We start from the raw sequence: 20,797 nt of genomic DNA, 5'->3' as shown, positions 1-20,797 counted from the left end.
GCAGAGGCTGTAGATAGCTTCAGAGTGCTGTGCTTAACCCCTTGTGGCACCAGGGAGGCCCTATTCATTTTCTTTAGGACTCCCCTCCTGTCCTAACAAGTTCCAATTAGGAAACTTTCTTGTATGCTCCTGTAACACTTTATGCTTCTCCTACCATAGCTTGTAATATGTTTTGATCAACAAATTCCTGTTTTGGCTGTCTGTGTTCCCTACAAATTGTGTTTGACTTGTTAGCTGTTATGTTTCTCACTACTGGGACACTATTGGCTTTAAATGAATATTTGTTGTTTGGATTAATGTACTGTCACCAGAGTAGCTCATTTTATTGTTATGATTTTTTTTTCTATGAGAAATCCTGGAACTTTAGTTGTGTTTATACTGCTCCAATACTTAATTTCTACTTAACTTTGTTCTTTCCACACACATAAATTATTTTTTAGATAACAATATTTGGTCAGGACTATATAAATTATTTTTTAGGGCCTCCCCTGGTGGTGCAGGCAGTTGAGCACAGCGCTGTGAAGCTGTCTGCAGCCTCTGCGGCGTGGGTTCGATCCTGGCTGGCCGGTGAGGGTCCCACATGGCGCAGCAGACCTCTCCTGACTCGCCCGCTGCTCCCCTCAGCAGTGTATTTCAGTCAGTCTGCCTGTTCTGTTCCCTGCTCTGTCTCTGGTGAATGCTGTCACCCTCTCATGCATCTGGCCTGCACCCCGGTTCTTAATAAATACTAAAAAATAAATTTATTTATTTTCTTATATAATTGTTTATTTCTGTACAGTAATTGGTTTCTTCCCTCAGGTGTAGTCCCCATAGTTTTCCCACGACCATAGCACTCACAAACCATCACCATATGGACAAAGTCTGTTTGAAAGTAATACTCCTTCCTTCCAACAAATTAGATTTTGAATTAAACAATTTCTTTTTGCTCTCAAATAAGAGAGTACTGTAGACAATTCTTGAAATCTCAGATTTCTCTTAGAGAAGGAAATGATCAGATGTGTGAAGGGGCTTCCATTTGTAGTTTCATTTTGGGGATGATTTTCATTACCTTGTATTTGTGGAGCATTCAACCTTTGTTCTTTGTACTGTAATCGGTATGGGGGAGATCCCCGTGAATCTTTATCCCTGAGAAAAGACATGAAAGATTTAATGCATATGTGAAACCAGCAAATATTAGTCTAGTCATCAGTTTTTGCTGATTGGAATGACTACAAGCATTCCAGTATCTCTGGAGTCATACCACCTACATGGCCTGCTAATATTCATGGAATGACAATAAGAAAATGTGACCACTGAGGTCAACCTCTACCCTGAACTTGCCCATCATGCTTAATCCCTTAAAAAACCTTATTTTCCCCATTTTAGAAAAGAAGAAACAGAGGCTTAGAGGAGTTAAATAACTTGTCCAAATTCACACAGATAATTGGAGGTGCTCCAAAGTAAAAGGATGTAAATCTTACACTATTTCTATTGTGAGAAATACAAGTTTTTAAATTTTCTAACTAGTATAAAAAAATCTTATGGTGAATATCCTTATGATGTACAATATCCTTAACCATGATTACTTTATGACTTTAATTGTCAAATTGTATTTTTATAGTGTGTATAAGAAAGAGTTTGCTCTCTCTCTTTTTATCTTCCTATCTCTATTTAAACTCTATCTATCTATCTATCTATCTATCTATCTATCTATCTATCTAGAGAATACTTCTGGAAAGCTTGGAACCCTGGGTGACCTTTCATTTCCTCAGGAAAATGAAATCTGGAAAAAGAGTAAAAATATTAATATTTTGCAGTTATTTATTAATTTTGGAACATAAAATGTATTATGTAAAATCTCATTTGTTTCTATGATAATTTACATAAATGTATAATAATCATAATTTTGTGAATTAATTTTACTTAAAATATATTTATCTTTGATATTAGTAGAAAAGTAGTTAAGAAAATGAAACCATAATAAAATACTAAGCATGATAATTAAATTTTAAAAATGATGGTTTGTGAATTTAGTATTCTTTAGGATTTCTAAGTAGATCCAATTCATTTTCAAAGAGGGATCTAAGATGAAAGGCAGTTATAAGGCTTCATAAGTACCATTCTCAACCTTTTCAACATGGGATATTATCTTAGTCTTATTTTCTCAGCTTTTACTAACAGTGATTTTCTTGTGGTGTTTCCTTTGTATCATCCATTTGATTTTATGAAAAGTTAAGTTTGCATTTGTTCAGTTTATTTTGTATTTGTTGTATTTTATTGATTGATTGTAAAGATTTATTTATTTATACAAGCACTGGGCTACAAGCCAGAGGCATAGGAGGGTGGGAGAATTCATCAGAGATAGAGCAGGGAACAGAATAGGCAGAAGGACCGAAATACACTGCTGAGGGGAGCAGCGAGTGAGACAGGAGAGGTTTGCTGTGCCCTGTGGGTATCTCCCTGGCCAGCCGGGAATCGAACCCACACTGCAGAGGCTGCGGACAGCTTCACAGCACTGCGCTCAACCCGCTGTGCCACCGGTGAGGCCCAGTAGCTATTGTATTTTTAAATATATACAAATTTCTTTTGAATGATATCTACTGAAAAATGCAGGGGATGGAGAAATAGGAATTCTCAGAAAGTAGGAGGAAAGCAGAAGGGCAGGTAATATAAGGCAGGCCAAGTCTTTATTAGCTATGTTAAGAAAGGATACTCTTATGACTTATGAATTTCAAACCTTATGTTGGATCAAACATGGGAGAAGTTTTTTTTATTTTACAATGTTTTGAAAGTTTGATGAACCTTAGATTTGGAATCAACCCCATTTAGCTACTCACCTCATGTAGGAATTTCCTCTACTACTTGTGGTATTATCTAGGCGTTGTTTGACTATTTTCAGTGACAAGGAAGTCATTTCAAGAAAAAGCTTGTAATACAGAGTATAGGAGCAATGAGGTCCAGGGATTTGGCTGCTATAAGGTAGTTAATATATTCCAATGACATAGCTAAGGACACTAGGAGAAATATTCTCAAAGTGTCAAAAAAATGGGTAATTTTGAGAGAGGAGAGAGACTTTTCTTTTCAGGATCTTTCTTTTCAGGATAAAATACAGATCAGGCTCTTTCACCTTCAGTCATTACTGATTTTTGTATTTTATAGTTATCAGACTGAGGAAAAGTTATTGTTAATGTTACAGGCAAACCTCCATTCCCAATTTTAGCTCAAAGTCAGTCATGGCTTATTAGCCAGATTTCATTTTACCTGCCATATTTGAGCTACCTTTTTTTCTACTAAGCTACTTACTTAGGGGGTTGGGTTTTCCTATTACCCTCTAAATTTATTTTCCTTTGGACCGGCACTTAAAACATCTTAATGTATAACTGAAAACTTCTTAAGTCCTCTAGCGTATTCTGCCTCCTCACACAAAAATAGCCTATTATTTGAGAGAACAGGAAGAAGAATTTTTTGTTTTTCCAATCAAAAAGGATATGTAGGTACATATATTTTTTTCTTTACATAAAAAAATCTTTCTTTTCAATTCAGAGGTATTATTTTATAACTAAATTTATCACAGAATAGATATTTGAAGAACATTATAACTTCATCATAGCCTTTATAAGTATTTAATATAGTTATCATCTTAATAATTCTTTATCTTAATATATTTATCACCTTAACACATTCATTACTTACCTCTTGCCATCAAAGCTGGGTACTTTAGTTAGAGGATTCAGCTTAACTTTCGGCTTAAGGTCAGAAACTGCCATGTGGTCAGTAACTCTGTCTGAATTCAGAGGGTATAATTAATGATCAAATCACAGATGAACTTCTCTAAATCCTTTTGTAAATTTCTGAGCTCAAAACTCTGAGTCTGAAGTTTAGGGCCTCAAGGAATGGTAATATCTGTAAATTCAAGTTGTCGGCTATGCAAAGCTGGAAGGATCCCTTTATTAGTCCCAAGATCTCTAAACAAATTTCTTGCCATTGTTTCCCCTTCAAATAGTGTCACTCTAATCCGACATAAAAGTACATGGTACCATGTGACACAGATAAAGCATTTTGGAAATACATGGAAAAGTTAACTAAAGACAAGTTTTATTTTTGCAATCAGTAAAATACTTTATGTCATAATTGATAGAGAATAAAATATAGCATTTCCAAAATATTTACCTAATTGTTTGTATCTTGGATACCTGTCTGGTAGGAAGTGGGTTTTCCCAGGGTTTCCTTCTGGGACGTCTACCCTTTTCTTGTCAGTTCTTATGAATCCATTGGTCTTTCTTATGGGGGTTGTGATAGAATACTGTTTTGCTACCCTAGACCACCTTGAAGGGACTCTTGACCACTGTGGCCTCCCTAGTCCTTTCTACGTGTGATATTTGGGAATCAGGGCCTAGGGATTAGACACCGTGTGGGAGGGTCTTCCCCATTTTATTCTTGGTTCTATACCTTTTCAAAACATAGAGTGTATTTGGTGGGTCACAGACAAGAAATAAGGAACGAGGAAGGACAGGCAATCAAATACTATTAAACTGTGAGGAAAAAATTTGACTGTGATCAATTTACCCAGGTCTTCATCTCAGAGGCTAGAGAGAAGTTGTCTCTAAACAATTCAACTATATGTGTTCAAACTCTGGAAACCTACCACAATGTGGGAACTCCGGAAAGGCTCAACAGTCTAGGCACTTGAAAGAGGCTGTAAAATCATCCTCGTGGCTCAAAATTATCATTAAAAAAATCAAAAAACTACCTTCAATCTCTCATAGAGATGGTAGATTAAAAAAAAAAAAGACTCAGCATAGATTTCTATGAAATCCAGATATTCACCTACTTTTAAGCCTTGCTTCTTACTACTTCTGTCCTTCAATCAGATCAAGAATCCAATAAAGGGTTTGTTCCATCATTCAACTGTGACCTCATTCACTACTCAGACTTAGGACATGGTAAGAATTTGACCCACGAGCTTCTTCCATGTTTAGAGTAACTGTGTGTTTTCAATGTAGTTCAGTTAGTACCCTTGGGGTATTGTAGGTATAAATTACAGAATCAGAACATTTCAAAACTGCTGGGATTTCAGGAAAGTAAAAGTCATTTTTTTAAAAAAAATTCTGTATTGACAAATTTCATGTTAAACACTAGTGAACTGAACGTTGTTCAAGTGAAAAATTTTATTTGATTGAATGATGCTTAATAATAATTTCCACTAATTGTTAAGGCCTAGGAAGAGGGACACAAAAATCCAACTGCCATAGGTTTGAGACTACAGTAGTATTGGAAAGAGTGCCATAAAAAGAGTAAAGATAGGAATATGATCTTTTAATAAAAACTATAATATTCAATATTCAAGGTATAAGATGTCTCATGGTTTACTTAAACCCATTATAAAGCAATATAAAATATCTAGAAATCACAAGTGATGTGGTGTGGTGGTGTGATATGAGCTGTAAGGCAAAAGGAACTCAGAAAAACAATTGGAGACAGAATGGTATTCAACCTCCCTATCAACAAGTAGATAGAAGGTAGCAATTAACAAAACAATTACGGAAACTAACAATTTGATTTTTAAAAAGTCATTGTATTAAACCTTATCATTGTGATCCTTTACATCAGGTTTCCCACTCACCTTTAGTATCAGTTGCAATTTTCATGGATTTATGTAGAGGCACCATTCCTTTTGCTTAAAGGCAAGAGCAAGAGACAATTAAACATATCTATCTATATCTATCTATTGGAAGTTATGAAAAGTAGAATAAGAGGATATAATTTTATCATATTTTTTCCCCAGATGAGTGGGAGACTGAAAAAGAAAACAAACATCAGTTCTATGTGATATATATCTTAATTTATATTGCTTCTTTTGGTGCCTTAATGTCAAGTGCCAAAAGAAAACCATTACAGAACCAGCACTGAAGTCAAGACTATTCATTTAACATCTTTGTAGTTTGTAAAGAGGTGAAACTTTGAAAATCTATTGACTCTAGAGAAGTTATGATCTGCTACTCATTTCATTTTCACTAGTACTTTGGTTACAAACTGCTAATTATATACCTTTTAATGATACAGATATTATGCTTTAGTAAATTCTCCTGTGAAATGTATGGGTACAGCATGTATCATAATAAATAAATATTAGCTACAAAATCTCTTCCCCATCTCATGGCCAGAACAAAAACCAAACAAATACCTTAATAGCACTAATTCAACTCTTTTTCTTTTATCCTCTCAAAATGCAGGGCAGTTTGGTTTTTAAAACTTAAGGAGATTAGCTCTGGGGAGAAAAGTGCTGGATACAATGACTCAATTTCCTAGTGGTTTAATCTGACCAGATAAAGCCAATGATGTACTGTTTTAATATTAGGAAAGACAGTTTATGGAAACACAGGAAATGTCTGGTGGTACATTTAGGCTATGAAGGCTATACAGGAAAAATGTCATGCAGAAAGCAGCACACAGAAATTAGATGTTTTTCTGGAGGGGGAGAGGAGAGGATAATACTAATACAAAAGACATAATCTGTAGAATTGAGACCAACCTATCAAACACCTCTTATTTCCCTTCTCCCTTTTTTTCCCTTCCCTCCTCCACCTTCTCATTCTTCTTTCCTATGGCTTGGCCTTTTCCCCTGTGTAGATGTCAGTTTATTAGAGGAATATCATGCCATTCCTGGCTGCTGAATGTGGCACCAATGTGACTTGGAAGATTTCTGTTCCTAAAAAGATGCTTACTTTATTTTTCCATAGTAGGTTTTTCTAAATTTTTTTAAAAAAAGATTTTATGTATTTATACAAGAACTGGGGTACAGGTCAGAGGCGCAGGAAGGTGAGATTTCACTAGAGAGAGTGGGGAGCAGAACAGGCAGACGGACCGAAGACACTGCTGAGGGGAGCAGCGGGCGAGGCAGGAGAGGTGTCCCACGCCATAGGGTTTCTCCCTGGCTGGCCGGGAATCAAACCTGTGCTACAGAGGCTGCGGACAGCTTCACAGTGCTGCGCTCAACCTGCTGCACCACTGGGGAGGCCCGGTTTTTCTAAATATTTATTAAAAGTTTACTATGTTTTCAATAAGTGTGGTTTCAGAAATTCTCACATAGTCCCTATAACTTAAATACCTTTGAAGGTCAGAGTGAAATTTTGAATGTTCATCATCAAATAACATACATATTAGCAGGTCTTGGAGTTGTTCATACAGAAGTGTCATTTTCATGTTATTGTGCTTAGGCACAACTTTATTCCTTGGAAAAATAGAAGTGTGAACTGGGGGAAAAGATACTTAAGTGTGAAAATGCCCTTGTCCAGAAAATGACTGTGTCTACTCATTTGAAATGTGAATATGAAAATTTAAATCACAGGAGTACATGTTTAAACACACAAAAATGTCAATATTGTATTCAGAAATAAGATCTATTCCCTTAATATTTATATCTATAAAGAAAAGTTAGTAAGTGGAAATGAGTATATTTTGGCCAATTTGTGGAATAGAGACTACTGTTTGAGATTTCTAAAATTATAAAATATATTTTTAAATGTCTAAATTTTCTTTAATGCACTGTAGATTTCACAGAATAAATTTTATTTGGTGGCAGCAAGTGTAATGGGGATTATATAGTGAAGAAAGATGGTGGGCCAGTATGTGAAAGGGTAGGTAAATGAAATGGGTATTTTGATAGAGACTGGAAGGAAAAGAAAAAAACAAAACTATAAAAATAGATGAATATATAGGGGAAGCAGGAGTGAAAGAAAAACAATCTATTAATAGGGACATGGAGAAGATATGAGAAATAGAGAAATAGAAGAAATGGAAGAAAAAAAAGAGCGATTAGAAGTTAGCTGAGGATGTGAAATTGCGCTTTCTTGACTTTGAAAAACCATTCTGACTTGGGTGACCCACTTATGTTTCCTGGGGTTGCTAGTTTCACACAACTGTTTCTTCTGAGTGGTTCATATTGGGAGGTTACCTCAAGAATGATGTTGACACAGCTGCTGGTTTTGAATCTTCAGTGACAGAAAACAGGAGATTAAGAACCTACCTTTATTAGTCAATCAACATTTACTGAGTACATATTATACTAAAAAACTAAGCTTTAGTAAGAGCAAAATCTTGCTTTTTTTTTTTTAAACCGTACTTTTTCACAGGTCACTAAAAGAAGGGATTTGTGAATACTAACATAATTATATTTAACATACTTTTCTATTTAAGACACAAGTTTTTGATGGCCTCTTGAGATTTCTTTAAAATAAGTATGTGTTTTTGTGTAATTTTGATGATTTCACCAATAATATCTAGTTAAAAAATGACCACTCCCATATACAAATCAACCCCCATCATACCCATGTAGATATATTTGTTCAAGTAATGTATATGTGTATGGATGATAAAAGAGTGAAAATCATTATAAAGTTAAAAACTTTTATTTTTACTTTCATGTCTTGTATAATTGCATCACCATAACCTCCTATTGTTTTTATCTTTCAATCAATAGGACTGTGTATGGTAGTATACTACCTCTCAGTGTCCAGAAATCCCAGTAAAAATCCACCACACTGTTTTTAATCACAGACCACTGAACTTTCTTTTCTTTTTATGGATGTATTTTCTTGAAACGTGCCTGTTCAATAAGCATCAATACTGATGAGTATTGATCTTATACATCATCAAGGAGGATTGCTTCCAGCACCCTTAAATTTAGCAGTGTACTTTTAAATTTTGGGGTGAAAAGCTACTAAGCAATACTTCTGAAAGTTTTCTGGTACCAGCAACAGAAGCAGCAATAGATAGGATATAATGGACCTACTCAAAAATTTTTTTTCTTTTACAAATAAAACATTATTCACTTGGAAATATGAAATGTGGTATCCAGAATTTAAATTTTTCTTCTCTTATTAGGTTCATTTTATAGATACTTGTATAGGTAAAACACTGCATGACATACATCTCAGTAACATCTTTAAAGACTCAGCCCCCAAAGCAAAGAAAGTGAGGGAAAAGATAAACAGCTGGGATAACATCAAACTAAAAAGCTTCTTACAGCAAAAGAGACATTAACCAAAACAAAGAGACACCCTACTGATTGGGAGAAAATTTTTGCACACAATACAACAAACTAATTCAAAAGAATACCTGCACCCCTGTTTTATTGCAGCACTATTTATAGAAGGTAAGATATGGAAATAGCCCAAATGCCCCAAAATAAATGACTGGATCAAAAAGATGTGGTATATATACACAACAGAATACTACTCAGCAATCAAAAAAGATAGACTCATGCCATTTGCAGCAACATGGATGGGGCTGGAAGGGATCATGCTCAGTGAAATAAGCCAGAAGGAACAAGAGAAATATCAGATGGTTTCACTTATAGGAGGAATATAGGGGAACCAAGTAACGGATCAGGAAAAAATAAGAATAATAAATAAAGAAACAAAATTAACAGGCAATTATAAATTAGAGACATTCTGCAGAGGAGGAGGAAGGAGAGGGATCAAAACAGGGGAGGGAAGAGCACAAGGGACTGTTGTGATGGTACACGGGTGAATTGTGGTGGGAATTTTATGGGACTACACCTGACAGAAGAAAGCATACATTGCACAAAAATGAACAATGATGTATACTATACATAAATAAATAATTAAAAAAGATTCATTTTATACATATTTGTATAAAATGCCTTAAATCATTCTTATGTCCTTCTTTTTGAAACAATCAAGTTGGCAGAGGCTCATCAATTTTTTTTTTTTAAATCATACTTGTTGAAAAATACTAGTATACAGAGCAAATAAAAATTACTTAGGAATGAAGTACAGGTTGAGGTGTGTGTATGGGAAGAGGATAGAAGACAAATTTTACTTGACCGCCACTAATCGATCAATTTCACAGCGGGATTTTCAAGCCTTCTATTCATTCTTTTACCATTGCATTATAGAATTAAGAATTGTTACAACTTCTTTGTTCATTGTTTCAGTTTTGGATCCAGAAATTTTCTATAATGACTGTGAATTACTTTATAACCAAGAAAACACATAAATTAAATACATACCATCAGATTATCAATTTTATAATGTATCATAAATTTCCACTCACATTTAAATTTCTTCAGGCCATCCATTATGGAATTCACTTTAACTTTCCCCTTTTCTGTAAAACAGTTTGAATCAGATACATATATTAACACATAAAGTTGCCCACAATTATTTGATGCAGGGCTATTGATAATGTTTATAGTAGCAAACATATTGATAAAAGTTTACAACAGCATTATTGATATAGCAGCACAAAAAGTTGCATGCAAGTGTTTATAACAAAAGGTGGAAACAATTCAAATGTCCACCAACTGAAGAACGGAGAAACAGAATATGATATATCCATGCAATAGAATATTATTTGGCCACTAAGAAGAATAAAGTAGAGACAACACAGATGAATCCTGAAATGTGCTGCTAAATGAAAGAAACCTGTCATGAAATACCACATGTTACATGGTTCCATTTAGAGGAAATGACTAGAAAAGGCAAATCTATAGAGACGGCATGTAGATTAGTGATTGTTTAGGGCTAGGGGAATAGGGAGTGATAGCTAAAGACTGTGAGGTTTCTTTTGAGGTATAAAAATGTTCTAGGTCTTATGTCTAGTTCTTTAATCCATTTTGAGTTGATTTTTGTGTATGGTGTGAGCAAATGTTGGCGAGGATGTGGAGAAAAAGGAACTCTCCTGCACTGTTGGTGGGAGTGCAAACTGGTCCAACCACTATGGAGAGCTGTGTGGAGATTTCTTGACCTACTAAACATAGAGCTTCCATATGATCCAGCAATTCCACTCCTAGGTATTTACCCAAAGGACACAGAAACATCAATTCCAAAGAGCACCTGCACCCCTATGTTTATAGCAGCACTGTTTACAATAGCTAAGCTTTGGAAACAACCCAAATGCCCAAAAATAGATGACTGGATCAAGAAGATGTGGTACATATACACCATGGAATATTACTCAACATTCAAAAAAGATAAACACATGCAATTTACAGCAACATGGATGGCGCTGGAAGGGATCATGCTCAGCGAAATAAGCCAGAAAGAAAAAGAAAAGTACCAGACCAGATGGTCTCACTCATAGCAGGAATCTAGAAAACTTAAATAAGGGACCAGGAAAATGAATAACTATAAGAAAGTGAAAATCAAAATCAACAAAAAACTATGGACCAGAGACACTCTATGGGGGGTGAGGTGTGGGGAGGGAAGGGATTGGGGTCAAAATAAGGGGGTTGCAGTTGTATGGGGAATATAAAAATAAAATTTATTTAAAAAAATGTTTTAGAATGACTGTGAGGATAGTTGCATATACCTGTGGATACTAAAAACCATTGAATGGTACCCATTTAAATGGATGAATTGTATAGTTTATAAACTGCATTTCAATAAAGTTGTTAAAAATAATGTTCAGTAATATAATATATAGAATGAGTTTTATAATTCATCATTTAAGTAAATTAAATATCACACATTGTGTTCATAAAGAGATACACATATATCTAAGTTAACATGGGGAAGGTGAATTGGAAGGACATATATTAGATATAACAGAGAATGCATCTATGAGGGGAAGAAGGAGTGAAAATAGGAGATAAAGGGGAATGCAATGAATAAAGCACAAACCATCCTTGCAGGGACAAATGATGCTGGTGTGCCAGAACTTACTGACTCAACCTCTGTGCATATGATAAAGCTGAAATTTCACTGTTTCCTTGCAAAAAAAGGAAGTAAGGTGCTGATGAGACATGAAGAAAGAAGGATTTAGGAGGCAGCTGAGACAAAGTAGTGACAAAAGAATCATTCAGGGAGCAAAGATTCTTAAACATTTGAGTGACAGGAATTATTTATATCCTTAAATTTATGGATATTTACCATATTAGATATTAAAGTTGAAAATATTTTTAAAATATTTATTAGTTTATTAAAAATAGCAGTAATAAGCCTGGTATGTATTAACATACTTTTAATTTTTTTAAAGATTTATTTATTTATGCATACAAGAACTAGGGTACAGGTCAGAGGTGCGGGGGAGTGATATCAGAGACAGAGTCGGGAGCAGAACAGGCAGACTGAGTGAAATACAGTGCTGAGAGGAGCAGTGGGTGAGACAGGAGAGGTCTGCTCTGCCATGTGGGTAGCTCCCTGGCCGTGGCTCAAACTCGTGCTGCAGTGGCTGTGGATAGTCTCATAGGTTACGTTTTAACCCCTTGCACCACCAGGGAGGCCCCATGTTAATATGCTTTTTAATGAAAAAATAATGTCAGTTGAAAAAAATTTCTAAAAAGTTTTACCGGGAAAAGGTAGTGTTGTTGACTGAACGTTTATGTCTACCACCCCAAATACTTCTAGGTCGAAAAACAGTAGTAGAAAAACAGTAGTAGAATGAGTTTTATAATACATCATTCAAGTAAATTAAATATCACACATTGGATTCGTAAAGAGATACACATATATCTAAATTAACATGGGGAAGGTGAATCGGAAGGACATATGTTAGATATAATGGCGACTGCACCTATGAGGGGAAGAAAGATGAAACAGTATTTTTTATATTTGAAAAACAATAGTAGAAATAAAAAAAAAAACTAATCTAAAGTAGCTATAAAAAATAAAAGCCAGCAGGAAAGTCATGTAACTAGGACAGATTGTTTATTAATAAACAAAAAAAAACTCCAGTAAAAAGCTAGTAAACAAATAATTAACTCTGTACTTCCCTTGTTCCTCCTGTGTTATGCTCCCTAATACTCATTTCTAATTTCAATTACTCTAATATATTTCCTTTTTTTGGGGGGGGGTGAGGTTGGAATAATACTTGTGAGTTAAGGTATGAAAGGACAGCCACAATCTTAATGTGTCATTTTTTCAGAATGTGATAGAACAGAGGGTGAGTTGTGGGCCAGCAACACTGGCATTGCCTGGGAGCTTGCTGGAAATGTAGACTCTCTCAGGTTGCACCCCAGACCTGCATCAAAATTTGCACTTTATGTCAAAAGTGGCCCAGGTGATTCAAATGCACACTTAAGTTTGAGAAGTACTTTTCTTTTATCATATGAGGACAATTTCTGAGAATATTATGTACAAAATAACAAAGACATACTTCTAGGAAGACAAAAGAATTAAAAAAACCCTCACCATTAAATGTCAAATGAGGCATCAGGTCCTTGATGTCTTCTTCTGTGAGATAAATCCCCTTACTTGCTAGAAAGTTGTCTAAGTGCTTGATATCAATCAACTCTCCTTAGAAAAGGTAAGAAATAAATTGCAGAAATATTATAGAACTATCCAAAAGGAATGAAAAAAAACGCTATGTGCCTATACATACCATTGCCCACATATACTCAGAATTAACAGGAGGATCAGAAAAATATCCTGTCTAATTCTGGTTCAGGGACTCAGAAGGTGGCTACAGAGTACCCCATGGGTTAGGAAATGACTTATGGGTTACTGCAAAATTAATAGTAAATTAAATGCCTTCTAAGAGTTCAATTTTAAGAAGGGCCCTGCGGTGTAATGTTAAAATTTAATTTTTTTTCTGTAGACCAGTTTAAAAATTTCAGTTTTATTTATTAAAAAAAGTTGCCTCTTATGTGGTTGGAGCTAGAAGGAATTATGTTCAGCGAAATAAGCCAGAAGGAAAAAGAAAAATATCGGATGGTTTTACTTATAGCAGGAATATAGGGGAACCAAATATGACATCGGTGTAAAAAAATAATAGCAGTGCAAAACACAACAAAGCAAAAGCAGACAATTATAAATCAGAGACATACTTCAGGGAGGAGGCAGGAGAGGGATCAGAGGGAGGGAGGGAGGAGCACAGGGGACTGAGGTGATGGAAACTCTATGGGACTACACCTGAGGGGGTGGGGGGAGGCAAATATTGTTTAAAAATGAACAATGATGCAAACAAATAAAAAAATAATTAATAAAAAAAGCTGCCTCTTATTTGCTTCCCTGGTCTCTATGCATTCCAAGAATTTTATTCATCACAACACAGTCAGAAGTAATTCTTCTTTATTGTAAAATTAATATAACATTAAAGATTAATATAAAAGAGGAAATATAATTTCAGTAGCCTACCAAAAAAACATTTTTAGTTTTTTCATATTCCATTTCTGGTCTTTGACAATAAGATTGTAGTTTTACAATGTGGAAATCTAATATAAAAATGATTTTGTATTCTGCTTTTCCAACATAACATCATTACTTGATAAATGTACTTATTTACCACAGTTAAGGCTTGTTAGCATTTCAACACATGATATCCCATTAGGTTACATACCATGGTTTATATAGTAATTCCCATACTGTTAGATATTTAGACTGTTATAAATTTCTCTGTAGGTGTTTAGGCAGAGATTTGTCTTTTTATTCAATTGAATTATTTCCTGATTATAAACTTCTGGGAGTGGGGTACTGGGAAAAGGGTATAAATATTTATGTGGCTCTTGATATCTATTATGCTGTAGAGCTCTTTGGGGAAAATTTTCAGAGGATATTATGGCATGGATATAAAAACATAGATTAATTATTGTTTATTCAATTTCAGCAGCATCCACAAAAGTGGCACTTTTGTGAAATAATTTAAACATTTGTGAAGCAGAAATATTTTTCTCCACCAATTGCAAAGTATTAGGTTGCTATTTATAATATCTTTCCATTATAGCTTGCAACTTACCCTTGGCATAACTAATAGCATCCTTCAGATCTTTCAGATCAACTCTGTTATCATCTGTAAGGCAAAGGAAATAAAACTTTAGAATCAGATAAACTGATGTTATTAATGAGACAGTGTAGATGAACTAAATCATGACCTGACAGGAGGAAACTGCCAAGCATCCTATTAAACAGGTGGACTAAATCACACGGGCAGAAGCTGCTTAACATCTTATTTTGATAACCTGCTTGACATATTCTACCGCACTAACAAATGGCCCCATCATGACCATCCTGGCACCACATCTAGACTGAAGGTACCACGCGACATGACAAACACTGCTATTTTACAATAGCATCACCATTTGTGGGGGATGCAGAGGATCCACATATGCAGTTAGTAAAAACCTTAACCAGGAGTGATCAAGGTTTCATTAGTTTGCCAAAACACACACCCCAGGTGGAGATTTAAGATGCTAATGAGACATGCAGCGTATGGCGAAACAAGGAATCTGCCTGTGGATGCCTTGGTGTTGTCCAGCCCCAAACATACTATGATGCAGCTTGAGAGCCCTATCCTGGCCCCCCTGTATTACTTCCCTTTCTGATACTATCTCCCTTGTGCACAAAAGCCTTGCCTGGATGTAATCTGTCCTGCTTCCTTGTCAAGTTCTTTTACAAGGGGCCAGAATAACCCAGATTGGTTATGTGGAGACTCATAAAATTTCTGATATATAAAGATCTGAAATTATGAAGACCACAGGAATTCAGTAGATTTTCCCCCTAATTTCCCTTATAACTTTATAGGTTTAGCCTCAGAGAATAAGTATTATCTTAGACACAAAGAAAGCTTTGATCTCTAGTGAATCATACTTGTCTACTCCATTTTTCTTTGCTTTAGAGACATCCAGAATAAGGCTAAGAAGTGACTGGTTATAGTTAAGTGTGGGAAGACAGGACAAATGAACCTGATTCTGACTTTTCTTTTTTATTTAGTTGCATAGTCAATAAATATTTATGATGTCCTACTGTGTGCCTGGCACTTTGCTAGGCTTTTGGGGGGTTGGGAGGTGATGGCACAAAGGTAAACCAAATGGCAGCTCTGGCTCTCATGGAGTGTACAATCTAGTGAAAGGAGATACAATAAGCATGTAATAAATAAATGTGTAAATAAACAAAAAGGATTATTTGAGGTACTGTTAAGAAGCTATCAAAATAAAATAGTGCAATATAATAAAGAGTAATAGTGGATGGGATTGCTTTAGACAGTGGGGTCAAAGAAGGCCTCTCTGAGGCGGGTCTCTCTGGGTTGAGGTCTGAATAATGAAGATAGTTATGTAAAGAATTGGGAGAAGAACATTCCAAGCAGAATGGAATGTGGGATAACCCTAACATGGGAGTGAATGTGACATGACTGAGAGACAGGTCAGTGTGACAAGACCACATTATGGAGGGCCTGTAAACACAGGGCTGTAAACAAGGGGCTTATTCATCCCCCTTATGGGCAAGGCAAATGCTGCTTCTTGAAACGGTCCCACCATGGGCCCTCTGGTCAGCCAACCCAGATGCCCCCTTGCCTGGCTTTATCTTCTCTATGTTGTGTGGCAACTTCATTGAAACGCATTCCAGACTTTGGCTTTTCATTGGCTTCCATGATTTTCCCATGTTTTTTGAAAGGGATGTACTGACCTTTACTGCATTGCCACCTATTTTGGGGCACTGTCACTCCCAGAAGCTGCTTCTCCTTCCCCCATTTTCTAGAAACACTTTTTCCTTTGGGCAACATCTTCAAAACTGGAGGCTGAACTTTCAACTGGTATGTTTTAAAATCAATCGATGAGGTCCTTTCTTACCTTAGAGGTAGTTCATCTTCAACTTTTGACTTTAATTTTTCTTTTAAATGTTCCCTTGTGAATAAAATTTAAAAATTCATTTTTTCTTCCAGCTTCTCAAGTGGCATTCCCAGGCAAGGTTGAGTCTTACAAAAAACATCCCCAACATTTTTTAAAATTTAATTTAATTTAATTTTATATCTCCAAAAATGTTTTTTAAAAAATATTGGGGATGTGGGCAAATACAGACATCCCCAACATTTTTTAAAAAAAATTTTGGAGGTGGTATTTCTTCATGAGTTAGGATCAGGTCTTTCTATTCATATCTGTTTATTGTGCTACTACAAAGATTACTTTCAGCAGTTCTAATAGGAGGGCTCAATGTTTCTCTAAAGGGCTTAATGATGTCTGTAATACTCACCACCACTTGGTAACTGGGTCATGAGTTCCCCAATTTCCCTATCTGTAAGTCTAATTCCCATATTTTCCAAAAAGGGTTCCACTTTTTTGATTTTGACCCTTGGTCCTAAGGAAGGAAAGACATGGAATAAGAACATGGATACTGACATTAAAGTGAAAAACACCAACAATGATCATGCAGCATAAACCCCAATTTGGAAAGCAAGCACAAAGGGCACAAAGAAACTTTACATACTTATCGCCCTAGATTTGGAATGTCTGTTGAAAGTATAAAAAAAATCAAGAAAGATAAACATTGAGACAAAAGTAAACAGTGTTTACCTTCATGGGGAGGGGTTAGATCGGTGGAAGATGGGGGGGGGCTTCATTTTTTTTTAAAGATTTATTTATGCATATAAGAATGATGTGTAGGCCAGAGGTGCCAGGGAGAGGGGGTGGTGTGTGAAAGAGGATTCACCAGAGACACAGTGGGGAACAGAACAGGCAGACTGACTGAAATACGCTGCTGAGGAGAGCAGCTGGCAAGACAGAAGAGGTCTGCTGCACCATGTGGGTCACCTCCCTGGCGGTGGCTGGTAACAGCTTGATAGTGCTGAGACTTTAACCTCTGTGCGACCAGGGAGGGTTGGCTTCATTTTTTTTAATGAGATATAATTGACATGAAACATTCAGGTGGACAACATAATGTTTCAATATTTGAGAAATAATCATTACAAGAAGTCTTATTTAACATCACACATAGTTACAAATTTTTTTTTTTGGTAGTAAGATCTTTAAGGTCTGCTCTCAGCTACTTTCAATATGCAAATCGGTATTATTAACTGCAGTTGTTATAGGACAGGGAGAGGGGCAGCCCAGTCACCATAAAGTATATCCCATCCTTCTGACTTTAACTTCTTTATATCAATTATTTAAGTGATAGAATTGGATCCTTTTCTTATAGTATTTTATTTTAAAAATATTTTCCTCAAAAAATATTTTCCTCATTAGAAATTAAAAATAAAATTGTGTGCACAGAATTAAGATGGAAATAGGATATATTTTTTAATACCTCTCCAGAGGACTTTGTTTCTGTTTTCTAAGAGAGGTCAAGAGAGAGAAATTGGCAACTCTAATGACACAGTTGAAACAGCAACCAATTTATAGTTTTAACCAGAAAATAGAAACTTCACACGGTAACATAATACTTTGACTTGTATCCCAAAAGATCAATGCACCCAAAGAAGAATGGTTAAGTTTTGAGTCATAACAATGGACCAAGAAATTTCCAGGAAGCTAAAATGGAACAACACTTAGAAGAAAATTCTAAAAGTTAGGATTTTATTTTTACTTGCTCTTTCACCATGCTCTCACTCACCATTGAGGGTTTTCACACCTTTGAGCAATCTTTTCTTATAAATTTTTCCATCAGCTGTAAGAAAAGACAAAAAGTTAAATGATGGGAAGATTAATAAAGACAGCACAAAGACAAGACAACATCCATAATTTCAGGGAAAAAAAAAATCCTTCAGATGTATTTCTATTTTTCTCTCAAGTAAGAATGAAACCAAAGATGAAAGTTGATATAAATCCTCATATTAGTTGTATTAATTAGGTCTTTTTGTTCCTATTCTCACTTTTTCCTTTCTTCTCTTACTCCCCTGGTTTACCTCCTTGATTATGATTAGCTTGGGCAGTGCTATCATGGTGACAAGATAACTTTGATGCTGGGGGACTTGTGAAAGATGTTGCCAACTTTCAGTATTAAAATGAAAGTGACAAGAATAGAAATTCTTCTTGTGTGAGAATTGTATTTTCTAAATGGGTTTTATTGGAACACACACACACACACACACACACACACAAATTCAGCAGCTTTCACACATAAGCCCATAAATCTAAGCTTCAAAGGACATTCAAAATCTCACTGTGAATTGGCAGATTTTCCAGCAGCTTCTTATGCTCCTCATCTGGGAGTACTAGCCCCATTTTCCTGAGCACATTTCCTAGATCGTTGACATCAACCTTCTCTCCTTAGGAAAGAAGGGAATTGTTAACATGTATGCATTTTAGGAATGGACTAATGATTTCAAATCATGAAAAAGATTACCTGTGTGGCATCATGCTTAAAAGAAGAGCCAATAAAAGTGAAACTTGTTAAACTATGTAGATTCAAAGGACATCTTGGACTTTGTATGTGCTGAAGTCAGAAATAGAATACACCAGAGCAGGGAAATCCTATACTGCCAAAACACTGGTAAGGATGTGGGACAATGGTGCTTCAATAGCAATAAATACATTAAAAATACTTCAAAATAAAAATGGTTTAGGCATTAAAAAAAGAATTTATACTATTAATTCAAGTAAAAGAAAAGCTGATATAATCCCAAATACAATTCAAATGGCATTGTATATTGGGAATAATGGGATGTTTTGACACAGTAACTCTTTTCTGGCTATTAAACAATTTGAGGTGGAAAACATTATATTCCATAGAGGGAAAAATCCCAAATTAAACAGTAAGACTATAAGACAAACATTGAATCATTAATTTTCTAGGGAGTCAATCTAGAGCATCAGTAATAGCCTGTAGCGGAAACTACTGTTTAAAAACATCTAATTTCGTGCCTGGGAATTTCCGTTCATCATAACTTCTTACTCACCTGTAAAAGCTTTTGCTTCATCCATCACCACATTCAAATCAGCCATTTCATTGTCTGTAACAAAAGATAAGTCAGGCACAGAGTCCAAATTTTTGACTTAGAAAATAATATGGAAAATTTAAATTGTAATTAATATAAAGGGTGGGAATTGCGGTTTCTTCCCCTGGTTTTCTTTAGGTATCTTTTCAACTCAAAATAAGCAGGAAACAGAGGAAATAAAAAAGATCAAGATGTTAATAGAAAGCAAATATCCATTTAATTAGTACCACTTTCTATAAAGCACCACATGCCCTTCACATAGAAATGACACCAGTTTAATAGTTGTCCCCATCACTAGGACTCTCCCTTCCTTCATACTCAATATGAGGAATACAGACATGATTGAATTTGAGCTCCAGAAGTCATCTATTAACATAAGCAGTGACCCTTTAAGTCCGGACACTATGCCATCTCCCCCACCGCCTCCTGCATTTTGTTTATGTTCCTCAAGTCCATCCCCCAGGGCTGTGAGTTATTTGAGAACAGGAATCATGTATTAATTTTCTTTTCTTTTAAAAAATATTTATTTATTTATGCATACAAGATCTGGGGTACAGGCCAGAGATGCGGGGGGTAAGGGGATCCACCAGAGACAGAGTGGGAACAGAACAGGCAAACTGACTGAAATACACTGCTGAGGGGAGCCGTGGGCAAGACAGGAGAAGTCTGCCTTGCCATGTGGGTTTCTCCCTGGCCGGCTAAGGATCAAACTCATGCTGCAGAGGCTGTGGATTGCTTCATAGTACAGTGCTTAACCCCTTGTGCCATGAGGGAGGACCTGTATTAATTTTCTTTTCACTACCAGGTATTAGTTGTTCACTCTCGAGTTCAGTGTTTTGCAAGTAGTTTTGGGTAGCTAAATAAATGAAAGAACTCCAGTGACACCTAGATAATATGTGCAAAAATATTGCATTAAGAAGTGATTTATGGGGCCTCCCTGGTGGCGCAGCGGTTGAGCGCTGGGTTGCGAAGCTGCCCACAGCCTCTGCAGCACTGGTTCGATCCCCGGCTGCTCCCCGGCCACTGGAGGAGGGTCCCACATGGCGTGCAGACCCCTCCTGCTGCCCGCTGCTCCCCTCAGCAGTGTACTTCGGTCCTTCTGCCTGCTCTGCTCCCCGCTCTGGCTCTGGTGAGTTCTCTCACCCTCCCGTGCTTCTGACTGTACCCAGTGCTTGTATAAATAAATAAATAAATTAAAAAAAAAAAAAGA

General features: G+C 35.9%; 1 protein-coding gene across 11 annotated transcripts in view; it reads right to left on the bottom strand.

Annotated features, from left to right (window-relative positions):
* The window catches only part of EFCAB3 (EF-hand calcium binding domain 3), a 180,050-nt gene that overhangs the window by 13,429 nt on the left and 145,824 nt on the right, over window positions 1-20,797 (bottom strand). For 9 of the 11 annotated variants that reach the window (XM_054689725.1, XM_054689732.1, XM_054689731.1 and 6 more), the window contains 10 exons: window positions 19,549-19,602; window positions 18,814-18,918; window positions 18,264-18,317; window positions 16,908-17,012; window positions 14,677-14,730; window positions 13,134-13,238; window positions 10,057-10,110; window positions 5,603-5,656; window positions 3,673-3,763; window positions 1,049-1,125 (listed from right to left, as the gene is read on the bottom strand). In XM_054689725.1, coding sequence (XP_054545700.1) covers window positions 1,049-1,125; window positions 3,673-3,763; window positions 5,603-5,656; window positions 10,057-10,110; window positions 13,134-13,238; window positions 14,677-14,730; window positions 16,908-17,012; window positions 18,264-18,317; window positions 18,814-18,918; window positions 19,549-19,602 — 753 coding nt within the window. Of the gene's footprint in view, window positions 1-1,048; window positions 1,126-3,672; window positions 3,764-4,624; window positions 4,879-5,602; window positions 5,657-10,056; window positions 10,111-13,133; window positions 13,239-14,676; window positions 14,731-16,907; window positions 17,013-18,263; window positions 18,318-18,813; window positions 18,919-19,548; window positions 19,603-20,797 lie in introns of those variants that run through there. The other 2 variants (XM_037492139.2, XM_037492140.2) reach the window with 2 other exon arrangements.

The sequence above is a fragment of the Talpa occidentalis genome, unplaced genomic scaffold (assembly GCF_014898055.3).
Source record: "Talpa occidentalis isolate TD23 unplaced genomic scaffold, MPIMG_talOcc4v2.1 talOcc4.7, whole genome shotgun sequence".
Lineage (NCBI taxonomy): Eukaryota > Metazoa > Chordata > Mammalia > Eulipotyphla > Talpidae > Talpa > Talpa occidentalis.
This window is presented reverse-complemented; position numbering and strand designations above follow the sequence as displayed.